The sequence below is a fragment of the Lissotriton helveticus genome, chromosome 5_1 (assembly GCF_964261635.1).
Source record: "Lissotriton helveticus chromosome 5_1, aLisHel1.1, whole genome shotgun sequence".
Classification (NCBI taxonomy): domain Eukaryota; kingdom Metazoa; phylum Chordata; class Amphibia; order Caudata; family Salamandridae; genus Lissotriton; species Lissotriton helveticus.
This window is the reverse complement of record NC_136065.1, coordinates 1,219,814,749-1,219,841,971: the sequence shown is the minus strand read 5'-3', so window position 1 is coordinate 1,219,841,971 and position 27,223 is coordinate 1,219,814,749. Positions and strand designations below refer to the sequence as shown.

At 43.1% G+C, this 27,223-nt stretch overlaps 1 protein-coding gene across 2 annotated transcripts in view; it reads right to left on the bottom strand.

The window, feature by feature from the left end:
• WDR11 (WD repeat domain 11) overlaps positions 1-27,223 on the bottom strand; it is a 677,364-nt gene that overhangs the window by 155,643 nt on the left and 494,498 nt on the right. For both annotated transcript variants that reach the window (XM_078643933.1, XM_078643932.1), the window contains one exon: positions 11,501-11,609. In XM_078643933.1, coding sequence (XP_078500059.1) covers positions 11,501-11,609 — 109 coding nt within the window. The remainder of the gene's footprint in view (positions 1-11,500; positions 11,610-27,223) is intronic.

Below are 27,223 nucleotides of genomic sequence, written 5' to 3'. Positions count from 1 at the left end.
CAGCTATTGGACGAAAGGAGGAGCAGAGTGTGAGATCCTTCCCCGGTTTTGGGATTACAGCAATTTCAGCCATGGCCATATCTGTAGCGTTTGGATGCAATGGATGATCCATCTCGATAGACTCCATTTCTGCACAGCTTTACCCTTCTTTATACTGCAGTATCGGATGAAGAGCTGGTAATCCAGACATGTGCCCTTGGTGAGCTCCAGATAGAAGTTGACCGCTGGCTAGGAACCATCCGATGCCACCATTACTCCACTTTGAGGGCTGGGGCAAGGAGTAAAAGGTTGGGAGGGTGATAGACTGACCAAGGTGGAAAGGTGTCACCACTTTTGGCAGGAGAGCAGCCCTAGTTTGCACCACCAATTTGTTGGGCTAGAAAAAGGTAAAAGGTGGACAGGAACTGAGAGTTTGCAACCCGCTCACCTGTCTGGCTGACGTGATAGCAATGAAAAGGAATATGCTACTTACCCAGTATGCATCTGTTCTTGGCATGTAGAGCTGTAGAATCTCATGCTTATGCATAGATCACCATCTAGTGTTGGGTCCGGATGTTTGCACTTTGTTTTTCTTTAAAGAAGTCTTCCTAGTCGCAAGGTAGGTGACTCCTCCTTTAGGTAATAGTGCACATGGTCATCAACTCCATCTTCAGATATTTTCCGCAGAGGGTGAGAGAAAGGAGTAGTAGTAAAGAATAGAGATGTCCATGTGTATGTATATGTATATGTATAATGACAAGAGAAATACAGCACTTACAGGTACCCGGGGAGGTGGGTGGGCGCATGAGATTCTACAGCTCTACATGCCAAGAACAGATGCATCCTGGGTAAGTACCATTTTCTGTTCGAGGCATGTGAGCTGTAGATCACATGCTTATACTTAGACTATACAGTAGTCTCCCCTAAGCGGTGGCTAACCTGTAACTGAAGGAGTTGTCTGAAATAGCGTTTTAAGTACTGCTTGGCCCACATTAGTTGGTTGTCTGCCTAACACATCTACACAATAGTGCTTGGGGAATGTGTGTGGTGTGGACCAAGTTGCAGCTTTGCAGATGTCAGTAATAGGGATGTTCCCTAAGAAAGCCTCCTAGCTTGCAAGTGGAATGTGCTCTAGGGGGTACCGTTAAAGTCCTTGTGGCTTTTGCATAGCAAACCTGAATACGTTTAACGATCCACCTAGCAATACCTGATGTGGAGATAGGATTGCCCTTGTGAGGTGGTACAAAAGCAACAAAAAATTGTTTGGACTTACGATAAGATTTTGTTCTTTCGGTATAATACAACAGTGCTCTTCTAACATCTAAGGTGTGTAGAGCTCGTTCTGCAACAGAGTCAAGTTGAGGGAAGAAAACTGGTAACTCAACCAACTAATTTATGTGAAATGCAGATACTACCTTAGGTAGGAATTTGGGATTAGTACGAAGAACCATTTTATCTTTGTGTAGTTGGAAAAAAGGTTCTTCTATGGTTAGTGCCTGAAGTTCACCCACTCTCCTTAACCACTTGGCTGCTAAGGGGTTTTCCCCTCCTGTGCTGCATATTTATGAATCCCATTATACATGACGAGTTGACCTTGTCATGAGCACAGCTCCAGTGTGCCTCATGACGAGTTCACCTTGTCATTAGCATGCAAGTGGTTAATGAAGTGATTGCAATGAGGAAAGCTGTTTTCCAAGTGAGGAATTGTAGTTCACATTTGTGCACGGTTCAAACGCTGAGCCCATTAACCTTGTGAGGTCTGTATTAAGATTCCACACCGGGGCAGGTGGAAGTCTTGGTGGTATAACTCTTTAAAGGCCTTCAATAAATGCTTGGATTACAGGCACTCTAAAGAGCGATAAATGTTGCCTATTTTGAAGATAGGCTGCAATTACAGCTAGATGCAGTCTGATGGATGTATAAGCCAAAGATGACTGCTGCAAATGTAACAGGTAGCAGATAATGTTCTGTATGGAAGCATCAAGAGGATTGATGTTATTGCAATAGATAACAAATCGCTTCCATTTGGGTGCGTAGATAGCTCTTCTGGTAGGTTTTCTGGCCTCCTTAATAATGTTCATACAGTCTGGTGGAACGTTCAGATAACCAAACTCTATGACTTCAGGAGCCAGATCGCGAGGTTCAATTGTTTGGGATCTGGGTGTTGATTTCTCCATGGCTCTGTGTGAGGAGACTGGGAGTTACATGTCATTTTTGATGCAGTACCAGAGAGAGTTCCAACAGGGTTGTGAACCAGTGTTGACGTGCCCATGTTTGAGCTTCCAGGATTAGCTTGAGAGATGTTTGCCTGAGTTTCCGAACCACTGATGGAATGAGTGGGAGAGACGGAAAAGCGTAAGCAAATATCCCTGACCAGTTCATCCATAAAGCATTGCACGGGTGTGGATACCTGGAGGCGAAGCTTTGACATTTTTCGTTTTGGGGTGTTTCAAACAGATCTATGTGAGGGATTCCCCAAGCTTGGAAGTATGGGTGGAGAATTGTGGATGAAGTTCCCATTCATGTATTTGATACCTCTGCCTGCTGAGGAGGTCCGCAATCTGGTTGTTGACTCCTGGGTAGTGCTCCGCTAGGAGATAGATGTTGTGGTGAATGGCCCACCTCCAGATGTCTTGGGCTAAGGGAGACAGTTGGAGATAGTGTGTCCCCCCTGTTACTGTATGTTATACATAGCTGTCATGTTGTTGGTTCGAACCAAGACAGCTTTGTCAGACAGGTGATCTTGAAAGGCTTTGAGAGCTAGAAAGATTGCCATGAGCTCTAAATGATTGATGTGGAGCAACTTTTGTTGGTAGCTCCACATCCCTTGCACGGTGTGGTGTTGAAGATGAGCTCCCCAGCCCCAGTTAGGGACACATCCGCTGTTAATACTGTCTGTGGAACTGGGTCTATAAACAGCCTTCCTTTTGACAAATTTGGGGTGTTCCACCACTGCAGAGAGCGATGAGTACGGCCGCTCACCAACATTAGATCGGCTAATAGACCGTGTGACTGGTTCCACTGACTGGCTAAGCATTCTTGAAGTCGACGCATGTGCAGCCGGCATGGGGAACGATTATGATGCAAGACGCCATCATTCCCAACAGCTGCATAAAAACTTGAGCTGGAAGTGACTGACTGGCTCAAAACTGGAGAATTAATGCCTGAATGTTTCGAATTCTGGTTGCGTTGGGAAACGCCAGAGCCCTTTGAGTATCCCAGTGGCTCCTAGATAGTTCAGAGTTTTGGCTGGCTGAAGATGAGATTTTACCACATTGACTGTAAACCCTAGCTGGTGAAGCAACTGAATGGTTACGGAAGTATGCTTGCGGCATTGTTGATACATGGTGGCTTTGATGAGTCAATCATCCAGTATGGGAAGACATGAATGCTTTGTCTTCTTAGATGCTCAGCTACTACCACCAGACACTTTATGAAAACTCTGGGGGCAGTGGTGACTCCAAATGGGAGCACCTTGAATTGGTAATGTTGACCTCCTACCACAAACCTGAGAAATTTGCAGTGAGTGGGGTGGATTGGAATTTGAAAGTAGGCGTTCTTTAAGTCTAGAGTAGACAGAAAGACGCCCTTTTGCAAAAGAGGTAGTACCTGTTGAAGTGTTACCATGTGGAAATGGTCTGACTATGTTAAAATGTAGTTCTCTGAGATCTAATATCGGTCTGAGAGAGTCGTCCCTTTTGGGATTTAGGAAGTAAAAGGGATACACGCCAGACCCTTGATGTTGTGATGGTACGGGCTCTATAGCTTGGTTTAGTAGTAGAGATTCTACCTTTTGTTTGAGGAGGTGTAGGTGATCCGGTGAAAGCTTGCGCAACTTTGGGGAATGTTTGGAGGAGTGTTGATGAACTCCAGGCTGTAACCAGAATGGATAATTTGTAGAACCAACTTGTCTGTTGTTATTGACTCCCACTTTGGTAGGAATTGTGACAGTCTCCCCCCCCCCCACACAGGTGTTAAGTGGTCGGGGGGGGGGAACTATGGGCAAGTTACTGCTTTGTATTGGAGGGGGAGGTACGTGTGTTGGAAGCTCTACCTCTGCCTTTGCTTCCTCTATAACCCCCTCTGAAGTAAGTTTTGGAAATAAAGGTTGGTTATAGCCCTTATAGGTGGCTGTAGTTTCAGAGGAAGTATTTTTTGACCCTGCCCGATTTAAAGAGCGCCAAAAGGAACCAAGGCATTGTTTAGACTGAAGGGCTCCAATAGATTTAGCCACTTGAGTATCTTTTTTCATATTCTCAAGTGAAGAATCTACCACCAGCCCAAAAATGTGTTATTTATCAAAAGGTGAGTTCAAAATGGAGGTTTGAATCTCAGGTCTGAACCTGATATGCGTAGCCAGGCACATCTTCTTAAAAGGATACTAGTGTTCACTGCTTTGGCAGATGTGTCAGCAGCATCTAGGGAGCACCTAATTTGATTGCTTGAAATTAATTGTCCCTCACGTACCAGGTCTTGCGCTTTAGATTTGTGTTCTTGGGGTAGAAATTGGATGAATTGTTCCATTTTTTCCCAAAGCGCACAGTCATATCTGGCTAGCAATGCCTGTGTGTTAGATATGCGCCAGAAGTTAGCTGCCACCTTTTTCCCTGAAGCATCAAGGAGCTTTGACTCCTTATCTGGGGTGGAGCGTCTCCAGTAGTTTGGGAGTTTGCCCTTTTGCGTGCATTGGAAACGACTAACGAGTCTAAGGGTAATTGTCCTCTTATGTAGACTGGATCAGATGGTGCAGGTTTATATTTTGTATCCACTCTAGGGGTAAGGAAACGTGCCCTGACAGGATCCTTAAATATTTGTTCTACATGCCTGGTCATTCCCTTGAGCATGGGCAACATATGAGTTGATTTTTCGTGTGCTGCTTAATGTTTCAAAAAGGAAATTCTCTTCAAGAGATTCCATATGGAGCTGGACCCTGTGGTAATTGGCAGCCCTGCCTAGCAAATCAATATAGCCTACACTGTCGTCTGGTGGAGAGGGCCTGGTAGGATATTTGTCATGATCATTGTCTGTGGGTGAGTCAGTGTTGTAGTCATGCCACTCATCTGTAGATTCTGGCTGATCATAATCATTATTATCATCCCCATCACCCTGATTGTCAGGCGTATGTGGTAGTGAGTGCTCAAGTGAAGTTGGCACAGGTAAAGACAGAGGCAACGGTGTTGATGGAAGAGGAAGAGGAGGAGGGGAAGGGTTTGTTCCAATATTTCTCTTCTTCAATGGAATATTACATTCCTCTTCGGTATTAGCCCCTCTCTTTAGAGTCACCTTAGTGGTAATGTGTCCAGTTTTTGGATGTATGACCAAACGTTTCTGTATTTGGGTCCGGTTTTATGAGAGGATCACCAAACTATGTTTTTAGGTGACTTTGGTGTTTCAGCCTGTTTCGGCACCAAAGGTTTTGGTGCCGATGTTTCCGGAGTTGTTATTTTCGGATCCGAGTTGGTTTTCGGTGCCGAGTGGCGATGATCGTCGCCGGACTTTGTGTTCGACCCCAAAGGTTTTGGCTCCGTGCCAGACCTGGAATGGGGCTTTTCGGAGCCAGAAGACTTTTTGGTAGGCTCGGGTGACGAGTCAGAAGGTGTGGCGTCGGAAGCGTGGTCTCTGTGCCAACCAGAGCCCTAGGGAGCGAGTTGGTCCGGAGCCTTCTTTTTCGGTTGACTTGGGAGTCGGGGCGAGGTAGGGACTGTACTTACAGTGCATTGTCCATGCGGGATGTCTTCATCCTGGTCGGAGCCATCCTCGGAAAGGGAGATCTGTTCCTCCTTGGCTCCAATAGCGTTGCCGGCTTCTTCATCCGATTCAGGTCCAAAGAGGTCCGGAAGGGAGCCTGTGTGTTGGCTCTGCATGTCGTGTCGCCAAGCCAGACGGTAGCAAAGAGTCTTTTTGGAGCGGAAAGCTCGGCACGTGTCGCAGTCCTGTTCACTGAGTTCCGGTGACAAACACAGGTTACACACTTCATGTGAGTCGGTGCCGTGGTATTTCACGTGGCACCGAGGACAGAATTTAAACGGAGTTTGTTCTAACGACTGCGAGTCGAACAGAGGGCTAGGCCCGACGGCCTTCCACGAGCTCTCCAACCAAAATAGGGTTTTTATCAATAAACACAATACGCGAAGAATGGAGAATGCGATTGGAAACAATACCGTCGAGGGTAAATGTTCTACGCACCGAGAGAAACTGAAGGATCGGTGTTGAACCGGAGCACAGGGAGTAACATCCGAACCCGATGGAGGAAAAAAACAATCTGAAGATGGAGTCAAAAACCGTGCGCACTATCACCTAAAGGAGGAGCCACCGACCTCGTGACTAGGAAGACTTCTTTGAAGACAAACAAAGTGCAAACATCCAGACCCAACACTAGATGGCGATCTATGCATAAGCATTTGATCTACAGCTCACATGCCTCAAACACATAGTTTTCAGAGTCAACATCCTCAAGGGACAACTATGTAGGGGCTCGAACGGAGTCCCCATAAGGAAAGTCAAAACTAAATTAAGAGAAAGAGTTCATATTGCAGGACCTGGGACAGCTTGGCCTGTAAAAGGTCCACATTCTTGTCTGCACATCATGCAACAAAGTTGCCCCATGTGCCCAAGTAAATAGTGTTGGTGGCAGGGCGACGTGCTGATAAGATGGTGTCTACCACCTCTGGTGACAGCTGCAAAGAGCTGAGATTTCCCAGCTCAATCTCCAAGCATGTAGGTGGAGGCCTTAGATATTGAAGTGGAGAACAATTCTTCTCGAATGGGATAGAAGATCTGGCCTGAAGGGAAGGGGAAGCCAGAGACAGATAGAGAAGGTCTGCAAACCATACCTTTCTTGGGCAGACCGGGGCAATGAGAAAAACTCTGGTCCGATCCTCACCAATCTTCCTCAGTACTCAAGGAATTAAGGGTACTAGGGGAGGGAGGTACCCGTGAAGCAGTTGAAAGTTCCACTTAAACTGAAACTCATCCCGCAAGCCTCCCTTCAACAGATACTGGAGATCACATAACTGGGAGCATTGAACATCTTCTTAAGAGGCGAACAAGTCCACCTGAGTGGCGGCCCACTGGGCGAAGATGCCCTGGACTACCTCTGATGGAATGCACCATTTGTGCTCAGCAAGATACTCTCAGCTCATGCTGTTGGCTCTGACATTCAGAGACCCCGCTAGGTGATTGGGGGTGAGCTAGATCCCTTAATGGTGTGCCCAAGACCACAATCTCAATGCTTCCAGGCAAAGGAGGTGAGACCCTACTCTCCCTTGTTTGTTGGTGTACCACATTGCTGTTGTGCTGTCCTAGATCTGGATGGACTGATGTTAGATGGAGGGGAGGAATGCCTTCGGATTCATACTGAAAGTGAAGTCGCAGTGACTAGAACCATGTTCCGAACCCAGCATCAAAGGAAAATAGTATGAGGTGTCAGTAATCGACCTCTGTACCTCACAGTTCCTACAGGGCTTGTAACATAAACACCTGTGTGGAGACATGGTACTGCAAAGAAAAATCTTTTGTGTGAGAAAAAACTCACAACTTTCAGAAGAAAGCATCAAAGGCTCAGAAAAAAGGGAACGGATGTAATTGTGCCGGAGCTGGCACTATATGGCTATATGGCTTTAGGGTCACCTCACGTCCTTCTCAACATCGGCCGAAGCCACTGTCACCCTGACCATGGCCTACGAACTTTGACATTTTCAGACCCAGTCTGACGCCTGGGGTTGTTTTACAGGTGAGGAATCTGCAGGTAGAAGAATCCATCAGAAAGGATTTTTCCATACATTCAGTGAGGTGTAGGTTCCAACAACTGGCATTAGTAAAGTATGATTGGGAGGCACTTGAAGAAGCATTCTAGCTACAGGGAATGACATAACAGAAAAAACAATATGTGAGAAAACTGGGAGTTGGTGCGCGGTTTACACTTGGTCCTCTATGCAGCATTTAAAAAAAAATGATAGATTTACTTGTTATTCACTGCTGTGGTCAGACATTAGTAGTAATCTGCCCCTACTCAAGAAACCATCCACCGACCCCAAACCCATGAACTACCGTCCATCTCGCTGCTGCCCTTTCCCACCAAAGTCCTCGAGAAGGCCATCTACTGTCAACACACAGAACACCCGGAGAACAACAATCTGCTGGATAAATCCCAAACCGGCTTCCACACCTATCACATCACTGAAACTGCCCTAACTGCAGCCACAAACGACATCAGATCCCTCCTCGACCAAGTAAACATAGCAGCACTGATCCTCCTCGACCTCTTAGCAGCTTCGACACAGTATCACACCACACCCTGATCAAAAGGCTTCACAACATCGGGATTCAAGGAGATGCCCTCAAGTGGATCGCCTCCTTCCTCACATGAAAGAACCCAGAGAATCAGCTTTCCTCCCTTCACCTCAGACCCAAGAATACCATCTGCAGTATCAAGGTTGATACCTCAGCCCTAGCCCCTTCAACACCTACATGACACCCTTGGCCAAGGTCGTCAGATCGCAGGGACTGAGCATCATATACTATGCTGACTATACCCAGCTCATTCTCTCTCTATCAGAGGACCCCTCCGCTAAGCTAATCAATTTCCTCAGATGCAAGAAGAACATTGCAGATTGGATGAGAACAACTGCCTACAACTCATCACAGACAAGACAGAAGTGCTGATCTTCGGGAACACCACGTCCCCTTGGAATGAGGCCTGGTGGCCTCCCGAACTAGGACCTTCACCCACTCCCACCTATCATGCCTGCAACCTCAGCATCATGCTGGACAATAATTTCACCATGAAAAGACAGATCAACACAGTATCATTTACCTGCTTCCTCACCCTTTGACTGCTCCGTAAGATTTTCAAGTGGCTATCCATCAACACCAGACACACCATTACACAAGCCCTATGGCTATGGCAATGGCCTCTACGTAGTTATCACCTAACATCTCCTCAAAAGACTGCAAACAATGCAGAACTCAGTGGCCAGAGTCATCCTCGACCCACACCACCCCCCAACATGAAAAAGCTTCACTGGCTCCTTATTCAGAGGAGATGCCAGTTCAAGATGCTGACCCACACCTTCAAAGTCCTTCACAACCAGGGACCAGTGTACATCAACACCGACTGAACTTCCACCTTCCCTTCAGACACATGGGTCCACCTCCCTCACACCCTCAACATCCGCTGCAGCAACAGTTGATGGTTGCTCCTTCTCCTACCTCGCTACGAAGTCCTGGAACAATTTCCCACTCCACCTACTGACCTCAACCTCCATGCTGGAATTCAGAAAAGGAATCAAGACCTGGCAGTTTAGCTGAGCCCCCTGCAACAACACTCTCAGCATCTGGATACCTTCACAGGTGATAAGCTGCGCTATACAAATCTAGTTTGATTGATTGAAGATCACTGAAAGCCCATGCCAAGTAGGGTTACGCTGGGAAGGACTTGAAACAATAGGACATATTTCAGCATTCTCAAGATGAGGCAGATGTACTGCTGCACCTTTAAATGATATGCTGAAAAGGAACTAAGCACTCTCAAGATAAGGCAAGGAAACTGATTCAGATGCATATAAAATGAAACATGCATTTATTAATTCAACACTTTTAAAAGGAAGGCAAAATATATTGGTCAATGCAGATGCCCAAATATCAACTGAAAGGAGTCAAATGTAGATAGCATGTGAAAACATATGAAAGATGTACACGGAGCAAAGAAGCTCATGGAACATATACACATAAAGTAAGTAAAGAATAAAATGAAAATCTGTCAACATTCTGGACAGCACGACGGGGAAGCCCACGACGGTCAGGCAGAAATCTAAATCGAGAACCACCTTAGATTTTTATCCACTCCACAGGCAAGCTTCTGTCTGAGAGTCAAGATCTCCCTCCTTAAATACCTTTTACTCAACCTGAAGAGAAATTTCTAGAAACCTCTCCCCTTTCCATCTGTTAAGAAAACCAAGCTTACCATACTAGTCTGTGTCAGGGTCATCACAGAAGCTGGCTAGGCCTCTGTGCTTGGACTCAGACACAGAGCTGTACATTCTGCTCATTTCTGTAGCAAATATAATCTCTACCCTGTGAAAGGTACCAAGCGCGCATCCCACAACATGTTCCAGCTTATTCTGCATGGTGAGGAGCGAAAACAGGTAAAGAGCAAAAAGATCCCCTCCCCACCCTGCAACTGCGCGAGAGCACAGAAATTAAGTCAGTTATACAAAATGTAGTCGATGCTCAATGTACCATTCCTGGTAGCATCACAAGGAGTGTCAATGAGAAATAGGTATTTTGAAAGTGAAGTCAGTAGGAAAGGAGTTCTCGAGTAAATGGTGTGCCAAAATATTTTGTATAGCATCAAAAGAACTATAAAAAAGTATGGTTCAGGTGTAAAATATTCTGAATGTTAGCTACATGACAGAAGGGAGCCAATTTTGACAACACAGTTCTCTGATCCATTACAAAATTAGAGACATGACATGGGAAAAGATTAGTCTGTAATTTTCCAACAATGTACTTTTCTGGGCTGTGAATGCATGTGCATCCCCAGGGCACGTTGCTGACAAGGCCACCCTCCAAGTTCAGCCATGATGATAGTGTATTAATCCTGAGGACTGATGATAAACTATCCTAACATGTAAGTGCGGCATCACAATACATGGCAATATTCAACGTCAGCCACAAGTTGTGTTTCGTTTTTTTACAAGACTGAGTTTGACTTCCAGATTCAAACACCTCACAAACATACATTCACTGACAACTAACAATCAAACTACCTTTTAATATTACGTCTATATTAATTTACTTCCTCTTCTTTGTTCCTTCTACACAAATTGATGTACTTAATAACACAATATGAATTGATGAATTAAACATGTGAAAGTCATGAGGTATGTATGGTATTTGAGGCAAGACATATGTACAGTAAATACACTTTTTAAAAATGCGTTGTGCCAGTTCTGGACGTTCAGAAGAATACTATCTTCAGAGGGAGGGACAATATGGCTTATTTTCTTCCTCCGTTAAGTGTGTTTTGAGGGCAGCATGACCCTACTGTGGTTGAGAAGACTGGTGGAAAAGGGCCTAACGATTCAAAAACCTTAATTCTCAAAGATACACCAGGGTTGTGATTTGGGACTCAAAGCAGAATGACGTTGGCTGTCCACTGTAGTGTTATGAAGCCTCGTGTGAGTAGTGTGAACTCGGTTTTGAATAGAACACAGGCAGGAAGAGACTGAGTGTGAAGGCAGTCCGAGTGTTTAAGGGTGGTGTTTGATGACTTCTAGATTGGAATAATTGTGCATGACAGACCACAAGCTTGAAGGTGAGGTGTGAATTATGGGAAGCAGAAGAATGTCCGCGAGTTGTCAGTATAAAGATTGTAAAAGAACCAAAAGGAGAAATTAGGTCCCCAAAGTATGTTTTATGAAGGGAGGAGGAGAACCCAGATCCCAGACAACAAAGAGGAAGTTGGGTAGAAACTATCCGCTCTCTATGTTTAAAGATACTTACAAAACGTACAACTTACATGTGCGAAATATCAAGAGAATGTTTCTCGCTCCAGGGCTGGTGTAGAAGGAAGGCCTTCATCGCCAAAGAAGCTCTTGGGACCAGGAGGTATGGGCACCAAACAGGGTCTGTAAAGCAAATAGGAGACATGCTGTAGAGAAAACTGACAACACCGAACTTTCAACAAAATTCTTCTCATTTACCTGTGCAAATCATTTCTCTGTTACAGTTGTCGCTATATTTGCACATGTGTTGAAGGGACATCTGTCATATGTATTGAATTCCATGAACATATTGACGAATAACACCACCTACTATGTATAATGTAGTCTTAATCATGTCCTCCCTGAATGCACTATTTTATCAAACCTGTTCAGTACCTAGTTCATTGAGTATGTACTGCTCTGCACCCGTGCTGCAACTAGGTCCAGGCCCTCCCTAGTGAATATTCTTACGAAAATAATAAAGACAAAATGTTGAATTCCTTGTAATAATACATAAATACCATAGCAATGCCCTTTTCATGTACAGTGTCGGGGGCTCCTATATCACCTGTGATGCAATTGGTCATCATTGGCCCCCAGATCCTAAATGAAAATTATGCGTCTGGAATTGTGAGCAAAGAATGCTGCAGGTAAATGGTGGGGGGAGTTTAATTTAAGAAAAGCATCTGAAGCTGCGTGGAAAATAATGTGAGTATTTCCATCATCTTTATGTCCAGATGTGCATTAAAAATGGTTGGGATCAGCAAAAGACATTTGGTTACTTTGAGATCTGTAGCACATATTTAAACCTCCAATAGTTCACATATGCTAGAGTCTAAAATGCCTTTTCTATTTACATCTTCATATCCTAACCCTGCCCAACTACCACTCCCTCATATCTCTCAGCAGTGAAAAGGATCCCCCACACAGGCTCTTTAGTTGCACCATTGCCTTTTCATGTCCAACCCTGCACCTGCCTCGTGGCACCTACAAGTCATACAAATGTTAGGATAGAACTGCATAGAAAAACTGACATAACTCACACATTTCCTCGATCAGGTAACGACTGAACAAACAAAACACATTCACATGCATTCCTTGTGTTCAATACCCCCACCCGCATCTAACGGGGATAGAAGAGCTGGAGGTAGGCAGAGAACGGAGCCTTAAAAGGGTGGCCCTAATGTGACAGGTCACTCCCCTCCTTTGATGGCATCCAGGGATCCTGACAGGGTCTCCCTGATTTGTGCCGCTGTTACATACCCCCCCCCTCCAACACAGTTGCAGTCGTCCAGCAAAAGATCCTCAGAGGCAAGATCCCACGGGAAACAACCTTTACAACGCAACTTTTACAACGAACTACCATTACAACGAAACTTTTACAACGCACACCATTACAACGCAGGATTTTACAACGCAAGTACCTTTACAACGCATACCATTACAACGTAAGTATTGGTAAGTATATAATTATTTTTAAAATATATGTTTGGGTTTTTGGGTAAAGGGGTATTTTTAGGGTTCAGGGTCAGTTTTCAGTTTTTGGGTAAAGGGGTATTTTTAGGGTTCAGGGTCAGTTTTCAGTTTTTGGGTAAAGGGGTATTTTTAGGGTTCAGTGTCAGTTTTCAGTTTTTGGGTAAAGGGGTATTTTTAGGGTTCAGGGTCAGTTTTCAGTTTTTGGGTAAAGGGGCATTTTAAGGGTTCAGGGTCAGTTTTCAGTTTTTGGGTAAAGGGGTATTTTTAGGGTTCAGGGTCAGTTTTCAGTTTTTGGGTAAAGGGGTATTTTTAGGGTTCAGGGTAAGTTTTCAGTTTTTGGGTAAAGGGGTATTTTTAGGGTTCAGGGTCAGTTTTCAGTTTTTGGGTAAAGGGGTATTTTTAGGGTTCAGGGTCAGTTTTCAGTTTTTGGGTAAAGGGGTATTTTTAGGGTTCAGGGTCAGTTTTCAGTTTTTGGGTAAAGGGGTATTTTTAGGGTTCAGGGTCAGTTTTCAGTTTTTGGGTAAAGGGGTATTTTTAGGGTTCAGGGTCAGTTTTCAGTTTTTGGGTAAAGGGGTATTTTTAGGGTTGAGGGTCAGTTTTGGGTTTTTGGGTAAAGGGGTATTTTTAGGGTTCAGTGACAGTTTTGGGTTTTTGGGGTACAGGGTTAATTTGTAAAAATAAAATAAAATTATATTTAAATTAAATTAATTAAATGTAATTAAATAAAAATTTATTATATTTTAATAATTTAAATAAATTTAAATTAAAAGAAATATTTTTAGGGTTCAGGGTCAGTTTTGGGTTAATTTGTAAAAATAAATTAAAATTATATTTAAATTAAATTAATTAAAATTTAATTATATTTTAATAATTTAAAATAATTTATATTAAAAAAAATATTATATACTTACCAATATTTACGTTGTAATGGTATGCGTTGTAAAGGTACTTGCGTTGTAAAATCTTGCGTTGTAATGGTATGCGTTGTAAAAGTTTTTGCGTTGTAAAAAATTCGTTGTAATGGTAGTCGTTGTAAAAGTATGCGTTGTAACGTCATACATCCGATCCCACCAGTCAGAAGCTGGGAATCCTATTTAACACCCTGGCTCCTGGTTGTAACACCCCCTCCACTTCATACAGCTATTCCAAAACATCCCTCTCTTTTCCCTAAACACAGCAATTCTCAAAACATAATCACTCCACCAACATACATCAATGTTACCAGATTGTCGCAGGTACAAGTGACTGCTACCACACACAAGGTCTTCCAAGGCAGCCAATAACACTGCCCATAATTCCAAGCCGAAAGTGATGCGACACAGGGCCTCGTGCCCAAGTGACGTCACAATGAATGGACTTATGGACCACCACTGGCACGCCAGCCTTCGCAACCATGAAGCTGCCACTAAATACTCAGCTGGTCGAGGTGAAAGTAGGAACGTACACCTCGAAGCTAATGTTCCAGAAATGGGCCGCCCTGGCTTAGAAGAACTAGTTCTTCAAGTGATGAGGGCTATTAAGAAACAATATGATGTTAGGACCCAACATAAATACATATCAGAGTAATCTGTAGGATGGAGGCTGCCAGAAGTGGATGCCCTCCAAATCAGAAAGCATCTGTAAAGGTGCCAAAATGTAACAGTTAGCAAAAAAAACAAAATTACGGATAATGATAGTCACTAGGTAGAATGAATAGTTAGTGATAACAGAAGAGATCGCCTCCGTGTCAAATGAAGGTTTAGAGAAAAAAAACAACAACAGTTGGAGATGTCTGCCCACCAGTCATGGATGCACAGAGCTGGAAACAAGGCATTAGTGTTGTGCTAAAGTGGAATGAAGAATGCAGAGAGCTGGAAGTTTCTGGTCACCCAGAAAGGATGAATGTTTAGTACCAGAAGACGATGCTATACGGGAACGGCAGTTTATCTAGAGGTTACTGGAAGCAAAATATCACCTGAACAGTTTTATTTATTATATATTAACAGGGGACAATATTTGAAAACTGGATCACTAAATTCATTTTCCGTTGTAAACCTGCCTGTGGCTGGATCTTTGCCAAGGCCTATAGGGCGGCGGGATTTACTCGGACTGGGAAAGTAAAGCAGCTAGGATTTAATTTCAAGACCGGAGGCTACCATTATGCATTATAACTTTTAATGCCACTCCACTGCACCACCTTTAAAGAACACTACCAGAAACAATCTAGATTCAGAACTTCCTAGTCCATAAATAAGCCACTCTTCCTTTTTTTAAATGCTGCTATTACTGAGATAAGTAACTTTTTTATTACTATGTTTTGCTGTGTTGTTACAGTGGTGGAATGATATGTAAGGTTTGGTGTATGATGATATATAGTTTAAACTATGTTCTGGGTGGTAGATCGATTGTTTGAAGAAGTTGAGTGATTTAGTTATTGCTTATGGCGAAGTGGCACTTCTAATTTGCAGAAGTGTACCGGCTGCTTTAATTAATTTTAAATCCATTGTGGTGCAGGCCAAGTGATTCACATTTGTAGAATGTTAGTGGATTAGAGAATAAAAACAAAATTAATTTGTTAGCGGTGTGTAGTAACATCCAAGGAAACTCAGAAGTAGATGTGTAGAAATAATATAATTTATTCCAACCACAGGACATGATGTTGTCTCTTCAAGAGCCATGCAGAATCTACCCACAAGGTTCCAATTACAAGACAGGAATGTGGAACAAAGAATGTACAAACTAATACATATTATGTACTACACACTTACCAGTAATACTAACACAATTACTATGCTAACACAAATACTACACATCCTTCCCCTTTAAAATAACAAACAAAAAAAAAACATTATTCACACAAAATCATTAAAACTAGATGGTCTTAATGATCCTGCCACTAGAGGTCTTTAGATCATCAAATGTCGAACAACCCTCGAAAGACTAAGAAGTTTCAATAGGACCAGGTTGAGACAAATCTTGAGGAACACCTGAAAATTAGAAGCAACTCCATCATCAGAAGTAGGTTGACAATTGTCTTGTGCAGCAGTTTAAGTACCTGAAATAAAGTCATTAGAACTTTGTAGAGAAACATGTTTGGCAGATGTTTGAGAACAAGTGGAACTAGAACACAAATTACAATCCAGCTAAACTGTTTTTGAGTAGGCACATCAACTAAATCTAGAGTTACATTTTTACTAATAGCCAAATGGTTCATAAGCCAAAATTCACCATTATCAAGAACTACAGTATTATTGTTTATTTTAATAACTTGGTGAGGTTCACTAAACCTGCTAATCCCTTTAGGAGCTTTTTTAGCAAGCTTAACACTGACCTAGTGACCAAAAGAAAGATCACAAGGTTTGCTGCCATGTTTCATGTCGAAATAAGCCTCATTCTTAGATTGAGACATTTAAATGTGGTGTTTATTATCATCCCAATCAGAATGAACACATTTACTTCTGTTTATCCAACTAGGATTCCCTTTTGAAAACGGAATCCTACCCCACATGATGGAAAAAGGACTGCAACCTAAAGAAGGATGACTAGTCACTCTGTAAGACCAAGTACTTTTCATCAATTCATTTTCCCAAGACAAAATAGACTGGCTAGAGAGTTGAATAATACCTTTGATAGTTCTGTTAATTCTTTCTACAACACTATTTCCATTGGGGTTATAAAGTGCAGTAAATTATTGTTCAATCCCAGTAGAGCGTAAATACTGTACCATTTCATTAGATTTAAATTGGACCCCATTATCAGTGAGGATATACGCAGGAAAACCTTCCCTAAGAAACACAGAATCTAAAAATGTTATAACAGAGGTTGAATTAATACTTTCTTCAAAACTTAACTCAAACCATTTTGAAAATACATCCACTAGAACAATAATGTATTTAGTGGAACCATCCTACCAAGAGATAGGACCCATGACATCTAAAGCAATCTCCTGCCAAGGAGAATTGGACAATGCAAAGGAAAAGAAGGAGGATTAGGAATTTTATGAGATTTGTCTGCAATTTCGCAATTGACACACTCTCTAACAAATCACTTAGCAGCAACATCAGCTCCAGGCCACCAATATTAAGCTTTGAGCCTCTGCTTGGTGCGTGTGATCCTGGAATGACCATCATGACTTAAACTGATAATTTTCTTTCTTGAAGACAAGGGAGGTACTACCTTATCTCCTCTCAACAAAAATTGACCATTAATACTTAATTCATTTCTTACCTCCCAGAATCCTCTGAGTTCCTCTGTAATATTCTTTGTATCGACATCATGCCAACCATTAATAACTCTGAATTTGACATCGAGCTTTTGACCATTCAAATCGCTCAATACAACCTTGAAAAACATCCACATGAGAAACATTGCCACAGAAAATCTATTCCAAGCATTACTATCAACCTCTATTAAAGGTAAGTCCATTCTGCTTAAAAAATCAGCAGTTCTATTTTTAACACCGGGGACATACTTTACAGTGTACAAAAAATCTTGGAGTCTCATTGAAAGTCTAGCAATTCTAGAAGTGGCCTTTGATAAACCATCAGTAGTAAGAAGTTTAGTTAATGGTTTATGATCAGGTCTTAAAATAAAATGCCTGCCCCATAAATATTTTCTAAAGTGTTCTAATGCCCACACGCAGGCTAATGTTTCTCTCTCGATTACGGAGTATTTTTCTTCTGAGGGAGATAAAGACCTAGAAGCAAAGACAATTTACCACCTCTTTATGATCACCATCAATTTGTGTGAGCACAGCACCCAACCCTTTTGAGCTTCCATCAGTAGTGACAAATGTGTCAGCTAACAGGGCAAAACCTTGTAAACATGGGGCTTTGCTGATGGCTTCTTTTATTAAGAGAAAAGCTTGTTGATACTCAGAAGACCATTCAAAACTAACCATATTCTTTAAAAGAAATCTCATAGGATGAGTTTTCTCTGAGAAGTTCTCAACAAACTTTGAGTAGAACTCTGCTACGCCCAAAAATGACCGCAAATCATCCTTGGATTTAGGTGATGGTGCATTCACAATAGCATTGTTAAGTTTAAATTTGGGTTTGATACCTTCAGAACTTACTTCATAGCCTAAATATGTTACACTGCGTTCAGCATACGTGCATTTAGAAATTTCACCAGTTAAACCTTTGGACATCAAGACCTTTAAAACATTTCCTAATCTGTCATCATGTTCAGTTTGGTGATATGCCGCGGAAAGGTCGATCGTAGGAAACCACTTTGAACCTCTGGTCATTGAAAGCATCTCATCTATTCTCAGGAGAGGAAACTGGTCTACAATAATATTGTCATTGAGATTTCTGAGATCAACACATTAGCAAACTTTTCAGTTGGCACGTCTGGCAACCACCAACGGAGAAATTCACTCAGACGCTTCTATGGGCTCAATAATACCTGCGTCATTCAACTTTTTAAACTCAAGTTTAACCTCTTCTCTTGCAATCAATGGTATATTGCGTGCTTTGTAAATTTTTGGTATGGAAAAGGGTGTTAGAACATATACGCGCAATAAAAAATGGAGACAAGCCGTATCCAGGTGCGCGACATTTTCAAAGCCATCATGGCCAAAATGGTTTCCTGTTGAGCTTTTGTGTTTTAGATACTGTCAAAATGAACGAGAGAGGAGGCAATAGAACACAAGATCTTCGATGTCTTGAGTCTAAACTCATTATCCAGTACAGAACTTTGGCACCGATAGGGCACAATTGCGATGAAGAACTGGCAGTGCATTTGGGTTAGAAGAAATGTATTCATGATACATGGTGCTTAATTATATTGTCATGACTTCTTCATTATTTTTAAGAAACAAACATATCTGATGATGAAATTTTATTTAAAATGTAGATGTGAAAAAATTAATGTTGTCCTGCTATTGTGGAAGAACAGCTTGTGGTTTTAAAATGTACGCACTGTGGTAGGATTATATGTTGACACTAATTTTATGTATTTTGTTTTTGTTTCAGAAGATGTACTGGCTGTTACACAGAAGAATGCTAAAGAGCAAAAGTATCTTTTGATTTGGTTTGCCCACAGGGGCATGATTGTACATAGTGATATGTTCGGTGATGTCAATTTTCGGATGAACAGCATGCCCACTTGGGATTAATCAGTTGGTGAACTGCATATCCACTGGGGCTAAATAGCTGTTTAGTTACAGAAAACGTATCGGAAATATGCTTCAATGCTGTATGACAGCGTTAAAATGAATGACTTGATAACGGTGACGATTAATTAAATTTTTCTGTTCATTGCCGACTTATGCGAAATCCATCTGCATAGATCCGATAGGCTACATTTGCCAATAATCAATTGTCACAATATGAAATACATCTATGGCGGTGTGTTAAATCACAACTGATTACATTGTGCTCCTTAAATCAATTTGAGAATTATTTATTAATGCAACAAGCCAACACGATATGTATATAGATGGAGTGAAGTAACTCTGACTATTTGTAGTCTGTTTTAACTGACTTTCAAAAATAGATCACATGTTTATTTAAATGCAAATTAGACGTTACCACAGCACTCGTGAACAAAGGAGTTGGTCCCGAAAAGCGTCGAGTTGGTTGACTTGTCTGCTAAATAAATCACTGTGTTGAAAACATTTAAGAGTCCGTGGCTGCTGTTCACGAAACTGGAATATAACAGCACATATACATATCATTGACATTTTTATGTGTCTGTTTGTGCTTTCGATTAATTACGAGCGTATTCGACACACGCGTATTCGAATCCAACGTTGTGTACATAAAAACACTCGCATATTCAAATGCAACGTTGTGTCAAAATTTCAGCGCAATCGGTGAAGAACTTTCGGAGATTTGAGATTTTGAACAAACGAACAGTATATATATGTAACTGTTCGTTTGTTCAAAATCTCAAATCTCCGAAAGTTCTTCACCGATTGCTCTGAAATTTTGACACAACGTTGCATTTGAATACGCAAGTGTTTTTATATACACAATGTTGGATTCAAATACCCGTGTGTCGAATATGCGCATGTTTTTAATCGAAAGCACAAACAGACACATAAAAATGTCAATGTGCGTTTGATAAAAATCTTAAATCTACGAAAGTTCTTCACCAATTGATTTGAAATTGTAATACAACATTGAATTTGAATAGCGCGTGTTTATATATAAACAACGTTGGATTTGAATACGCGCGTGTCAAATACGTGCGTGTTTTTAATCTAAAGGACGAACAGACCCTATTGATTTGGTTGCTGCGCAACAAATACAAGGGACGCATATAGACAATATACTACATATATTAGGATGGACAGTTGGTGTCAGGATGGCAGACCAGGAAGTGGGTGGAGGGAGGGGGAAGGCGTTGGTTCACTTTGCAACCCGAACAGACCCTATCGATTTGGTTGCTGCGCAACAAATACAAGAGACGCATATAGACAATAGTCTACATATATTAGGATGGACAGTTGGTGTCAGGTTGGCAGACCGGGAACTGGGGGGAGGAGGGGGAGGAGTGGTTTCATTTTGCAACATTAAGAAAGGACGCATAGAGACAATAGTCTAAATAGATTAAGATGGACAGTTGGTGTCAGGATGGCAGACCGGAAAGTGGGTGGAGGGAGGAGTTGGTTCACTTTGCAACATAAGCGCGTCAGACCGGGAAGTGGGTGGAGGGAGGGGGGAGGAGTTGGTTCACTCGGCAACATTAAGAAAGGACGCATAGAAACAATCGTCTACATATATTAGGATGGACAGTTGGTGTCGGGATGGCAGACCGGGAAGTGGGTGGCGAGAGGGGGGGGGGGGAGTTGGTTCACTTTGCAACATTAGCACGTGCTTAATGCTCATGTGTTTTTAATCGAACAGACCCTATCTATTTGGTTGCTGCGCAACAAATACAAGGGACGCATATAGACAATAGTCTACATATATTAGGATGGAGAGTTGGTGTCAGGATGGCAGACCAGGAAGTGGGAGGAGTTGGTTTACTTTGCAACCCGAACAGACCCTATCGATTTGGTTGCTGTGCAACAAATACAAGGGACGCATATAGACAATAGTCTACATATATTAGGATGGACAAAAACATATTGTATACCCACAAGCATTGTTAAATTAAACTTATTAGAAACATGCGCTTACTCTTTTCTTTCTCTTCCATTTAACCAGACTGAGGCACAGCAACGCGAGGTAGGTGTATGTATGTATATATATATATATATATATATATATATATATATATATATATATATATATATATATATATATATATATATATATATATATTCCAAAAATGCAGATTTACAAATTTTGTGAAGAACCCCACGGAAACCTTCTTATTGGCAAAATTCATTTAATGGCAGCATGCTGACAACAAACTTCGGAGAGGCACCACAAATCTGCCAAAGTCAGAGCCAGACGCGTTTCAGGACGGGTGTCCTTTCTTCAGTGGCTTCTTCTGAGGCTATGGGGAAAAAGCGTTATCTGGCACACCTTGCTGTAAATCACCTCCCCGCCCCAGTGGGCGTGGCTCGCAGCATTGTGGGAGATGCAGTCCGTGCCGTCTTACCACAGTGGGTGCTCTTTCCCAAGCGCAAATGTCAAAAATAAAGGCATGCTTCTTCGAGGGTTTGATGTCCTGCTTTGTTGTTACCATCTGCGCGAGCCAAGCACCACTCTGCAAGGTGCTGGCTCGAGTCCGCTCCAAATCACAGCCACACTCCGTGGTGCAGCCTTGGACCCGCTAACTACAGCAGGGTGCTCTTCACACGGCCCGGAACGGCCGTTATAAATTCCAAAAATGCAGATTTCCAAATTTTGTGAAGAACCCCACGGAAACCTTCTTATTGGCAAAATTCATTTAATGGCAGCATGCTGACAACAAACTTCGGAGAGGCACCACAAATCTGCCAAAGTCAGAGCCAGACGCGTTTCAGGACGGGTGTCCTTTCTTCAGTGGCTTCTTCTGAGGCTATGGGGAAAAAGCGTTATCTGGCACACCTTGCTGTAAATCACCTCCCCGCCCCAGTGGGCGTGGCTCGCAGCATTGTGGGAGATGCAGTCCGTGCCGTCTTACCACAGTGGGTGCTCTTTCCCAAGCGCAAATGTCAAAAATAAAGGCATGCTTCTTCGAGGGTTTGATGTCCTGCTTTGTTGTTACCATCTGCGCGAGCCAAGCACCACTCTGCAAGGTGCCGGCTCGAGTCCGCTCCAAATCACAGCCACACTCCGTGGTGCAGCCATGGACCCGCTAACTACAGCAGGGTGCTCTTCACACGGCCCGGAACGGCCGTTATAAATTCCAAAAATGCAGATTTCCAAATTTTGTGAAGAACCCCACGGAAACCTTCTTATTGGCAAAATTCATTTAATGGCAGCATGCTGACAACAAACTTCGGAGAGGCACCACAAATCTGCCAAAGTCAGAGCCAGACACGTTTCAGGACGGGTGTCCTTTCTTCAGTGGCTTCTTCTGAGGCTATGGGGAAAAAGCGTTATCTGGCACACCTTGCTGTAAATCACCTCCCCGCCCCAGTGGGCGTGGCTCGCAGCATTGTGGGAGATGCAGTCCGTGCCGTCTTACCACAGTGGGTGCTCTTTCCCAAGCGCAAATGTCAAAAATAAAGGCATGCTTCTTCGAGGGTTTGATGTCCTGCTTTGTTGTTACCATCTGCGCGAGCCAAGCACCACTCTGCAAGGTGCCGGCTCGAGTCCGCTCCAAATCACAGCCACACTCCGTGGTGCAGCCTTGGACCCGCTAACTACAGCAGGGTGCTCTTCACACGGCCCGGAACGGCCGTTATAAATTCCAAAAATGCAGATTTCCAAATTTTGTGAAGAACCCCACGGAAACCTTCTTATTGGCAAAATTCATTTAATGGCAGCATGCTGACAACAAACTTCGGAGAGGCACCACAAATCTGCCAAAGATGGTAACAACAAAGCAGGACATCAAACCCTCGAAGAAGCATGCCTTTATTTTTGACATTTGCGCTTGGGAAAGAGCACCCACTGTGGTAAGACGGCACGGACTGCATCTCCCACAATGCTGCGAGCCACGCCCACTGGGGCGGGGAGGTGATTTACAGCAAGGTGTGCCAGATAACGCTTTTTCCCCATAGCCTCAGAAGAAGCCACTGAAGAAAGGACACCCGTCCTGAAACGCGTCTGGCTCTGACTTTGGCAGATTTGTGGTGCCTCTCCGAAGTTTGTTGTCAGCATGCTGCCATTAAATGAATTTTGCCAATAAGAAGGTTTCCGTGGGGTTCTTCACAAAATTGGGAAATCTGCATTTTTGGAATTTATAACGGCCGTTCCGGGCCGTGTGAAGAGCACCCTGCTGTAGTTAGCGGGTCCAAGGCTGCACCACGGAGTGTGGCTGTGATTTGGAGCGGACTCGAGCCGGCACCTTGCAGAGTGGTGCTTGGCTCGCGCAGATGGTAACAACAAAGCAGGACATCAAACCCTCGAAGAAGCATGCCTTTATTTTTGACATTTGCGCTTGGGAAAGAGCACCCACTGTGGTAAGATGGCACGGACTGCATCTCCCACAATGCTGCGAGCCACGCCCACTGGGGCGGGGAGGTGATTTACAGCAAGGTGTGCCAGATAACGCTTTTTCCCCATAGCCTCAGAAGAAGCCACTGAAGAAAGGACACCCGTCCTGAAACGCGTCTGGCTCTGACTTTGGCAGATTTGTGGTGCCTCTCCGAAGTTTGTTGTCAGCATGCTGCCATTAAATGAATTTTGCCAATAAGATGGTTTCCGTGGGGTTCTTCACAAAATTGGGAAATCTGCATTTTTGGAATTTATAACGGCCGTTCCGGGCCGTGTGAAGAGCACCCTGCTGTAGTTAGCGGGTCCATGGCTGCACCACGGAGTGTGGCTGTGATTTGGAGCGGACTCGAGCCGGCACCTTGCAGAGTGGTGCTTGGCTCGCGCAGATGGTAACAACAAAGCAGGACATCAAACCCTCGAAGAAGCATGCCTTTATTTTTGACATTTGCGCTTGGGAAAGAGCACCCACTGTGGTAAGACGGCACGGACTGCATCTCCCACAATGCTGCGAGCCATGCCCACTGGGGCGGGGAGGTGATTTACAGCAAGGTGTGCCAGATAACGCTTTCCCCCAGTAGCCTCAGAAGAAGCCTCAGAAGAAAGGACACCCGTCCTGAAACGCGTCTGGCTCTGACAGATTTGTGGTGCCTCTCCGAAGTTTGTTGTCAGCATGCTGCCATTAAATGAATTTTGCCAATAAGAAGGTTTCCGTGGGGTTCTTCACAAAATTTGGAAATCTGCATTTTTGAAAAACACACACACACACACACACACACACACACACACACACACACACAAAAAAAACCCGGCCTCGCGTTGCTGTGCCTCAGTCTGGTTAAATGGAAGAGAAAGAAAAGAGTAAGCGCATGTTTCTAATATGTTTAATTTCACAATGCTTGTGGGTATACAATATGTTTTGTCAATCCTAATATATGTAGACTATATATATATATTTTTTTTTTTTGATGCAATGTGGTCAAAAGGCAGGATCGCTCAACAGCGGGTGCCGGCGTTGGGCCAGACCAGAGGCCAGAATACATTTTTGGACAAAGGACGCCGCACACAGCAACTTGGGTTTAAGGTTTATTCAGTGCCCAGTCTGACACACCAACGCGTTTCAGCCTTGCGGCCTTGCTCACGGTAGGTCCTTTGTCCCCCCAAAAAAAAAAAAAATATATATATATATATGCACAAGCAAGTAATAATAAAACACAAGTTCAAATGCATGAGATAAAACATAAGCAGATAATAATGGTAAAACACATGCAAATAAAAACACGTGTAGGTCAGATAATAATGGAACATTCACAAGTGAAATGCAAGGGAGCAAAACCTAAGCAGATAATAATAATGAACTATTCACAAATAAAATGCAAGAGAGCATAGCATAAGCAGATAATAATAATGGAATACTCATAAATCTAATGCAAGAGAGCAAATCAAATAATAATGAACGTCCATTAATCCTGGAAGATGTACAGTTAGACTATTCCAGTAATGAATACTCAATTAGGTGTCAAAGTCCAAAGTCTTAACTCTTTTTGCCTCAACAAGCGTTACTTTATGCTACTCTGACTAATACTTGTGAAATGTCTCTTAATGAAGTCGTTCTTTCTATAATTCGCTGAAAGGAGGAAACGCTACTTGATAATTTCTAATCTTGCTTCCTTTCCACAAACATTGTCTTTCTGCAATAGTCGCTGTAATCAAACTGAAATTTTTGAGACTTACTTGGAAATGAGTTGTTCAAAGGATATGAGTCTCTGTCACTTCCAGACGTTGCTGCACTCACGAGCTTATGCGGAATTATTCTCACTAGATACACAAGCTCTCTCTCAAAACTCATAGAAATTGCTATTCTGTATTTTGCTCTTCTTCCTGGCACACCTCTCTCGAAAAATGCTGAATTCTCCGAGAACTGAGTGCAGCGAGAACCCAAAAGGCTACTATCTCAAAAAGTCTTCAGTTGAAGTGTGCAGCGCTCAATGAGAGTGAGCACGAGCACAGCTGCGGTTGGAAATCAGCTCCATTACTAGACCGGCAACCTGTTCCACAAAAACGGGCGGCCATCTTGGAATTCCGCAATTGTGGAGAACACAGGCATCAGAGCCATAATGAAACTAACTTGAGTGAAATGGCTCTGCGAAGTCTAGAGTTAAGGTACCTGCATGTTTTACTGTTTCAACAACGATGTCTTGGGAATCTTGGGGTCCTCACCTGGCCAATTCTGACAGCGGTAGCCTGTGCTTCGCTTTCTTTCTTTTTTTAACTTTTTGGCCGGATTCGTGGATCCACCGCAAATCCGGCCGAATTCTTTTTAAAAATGCTTCTTTTAGCCCTGGGGAGTCACTGTGGGACCCCCCTGAGCAGGCCTAGAGGGTCAGGGTGTTTCTAACCTGATTCCTTTTCTTGTTTTTTCACTTTTTTAACCTTTTTTCTTGTGACTTGGTTCAACCGAGTTACACGATGGCTGTCAACACTTCCTGGTTTGAAGTGTTGGCCGCCAATCAGATTGCAGGCACGAGATCGGGAGGGTTCGCGGATCCTCTCGTCCCCAGTTGTGTATCTCAGAAATGTATGACATTTCACAGGAACTACTGAATGGATTTACACAATTTAAAAAAGTGCTTTCTGAACCAAGAGCTACCTTTTTTGCTAAATTTGGTGTAATTCCGTTCAGCAGTTTGGGCTATAGCTGTGTCTTAAGCTTCATATGGAAATTAACATGGAGACAACGCGTTAAGGCACCCTCCCCATTTTCTCGGCCCTCGCTTGACGGAAGCACTTGCTACAGCACGGTCATATGCAAAACAACAGTAGTTAAATGAAGCTCTCCGTTAAAAAAAAACCCAAAAAACAGAGGGGTATTAACAGAGTATGTATTTATTGGCCAAATAAATCCTGCAAAAAATATCATTTTGAACTAGTAGTCTTGTGACTTAACCACATAATATGGTCAAGGCTGTAAATCTGTGCCAGAAAAATGGCGCCCTAAAGCAATAATAAACAGGAAACAGCCTTTACAACATGTACGGGTAGTGTTACATGGTGGTAAGGGTTATTTTAGCATTATGGGGTGGGTAGTGGTAAGGGTAATTTTAGGGTTTAGTGATGGGTAAGGACAGATTATGAATAAGATGTAAAAGAAAAAGGGGGTTTGGGGGATTTCACTCAATAAAAAAATAAGTTAAGATCCTAATTACATTTTTATTATTATATATACAAACACATATATATATTTATATATATATAAATAATATTTACCTTGTGTGGTAAAAGCATGCGCGGAAAAGGCATCTGCATGGTAAAGGCATACAAGCTTATAAACAGGCATAGAGACAAGAGGTAGATGTGACCCTTGAGCTGCTGTTTACAGCAGGCTCCATTTTCAGCAGCCTACAATATGTACTTTTTAGGGCGAGCTGACGTTAGCATTCATGCGAAGCATGAATGCTGTCAGCTCGCCAACTAATGCTATCCGTATTTGGGAGAGTGGACACCAAAGTGTCACGAGCTTTCCCAGTGTCGGATTTCACCTCGGGAGCGCGCGTCTGATTGCTGCGCATGCGCGGTAAAAAGCCCTGGCTCTCACAGACACAGGCAGCCCCCACCCCTCTGCATGCACGCACGCACGCACACACACACAGGCGCACACACACATACACACTGCCGCCCCCCACCCCCACCTGCACCCCCTGCATACACACAGACACGCAAGCACGGAGCCCCACTCACCCGGACTTCTACTCGTCCCGCTCC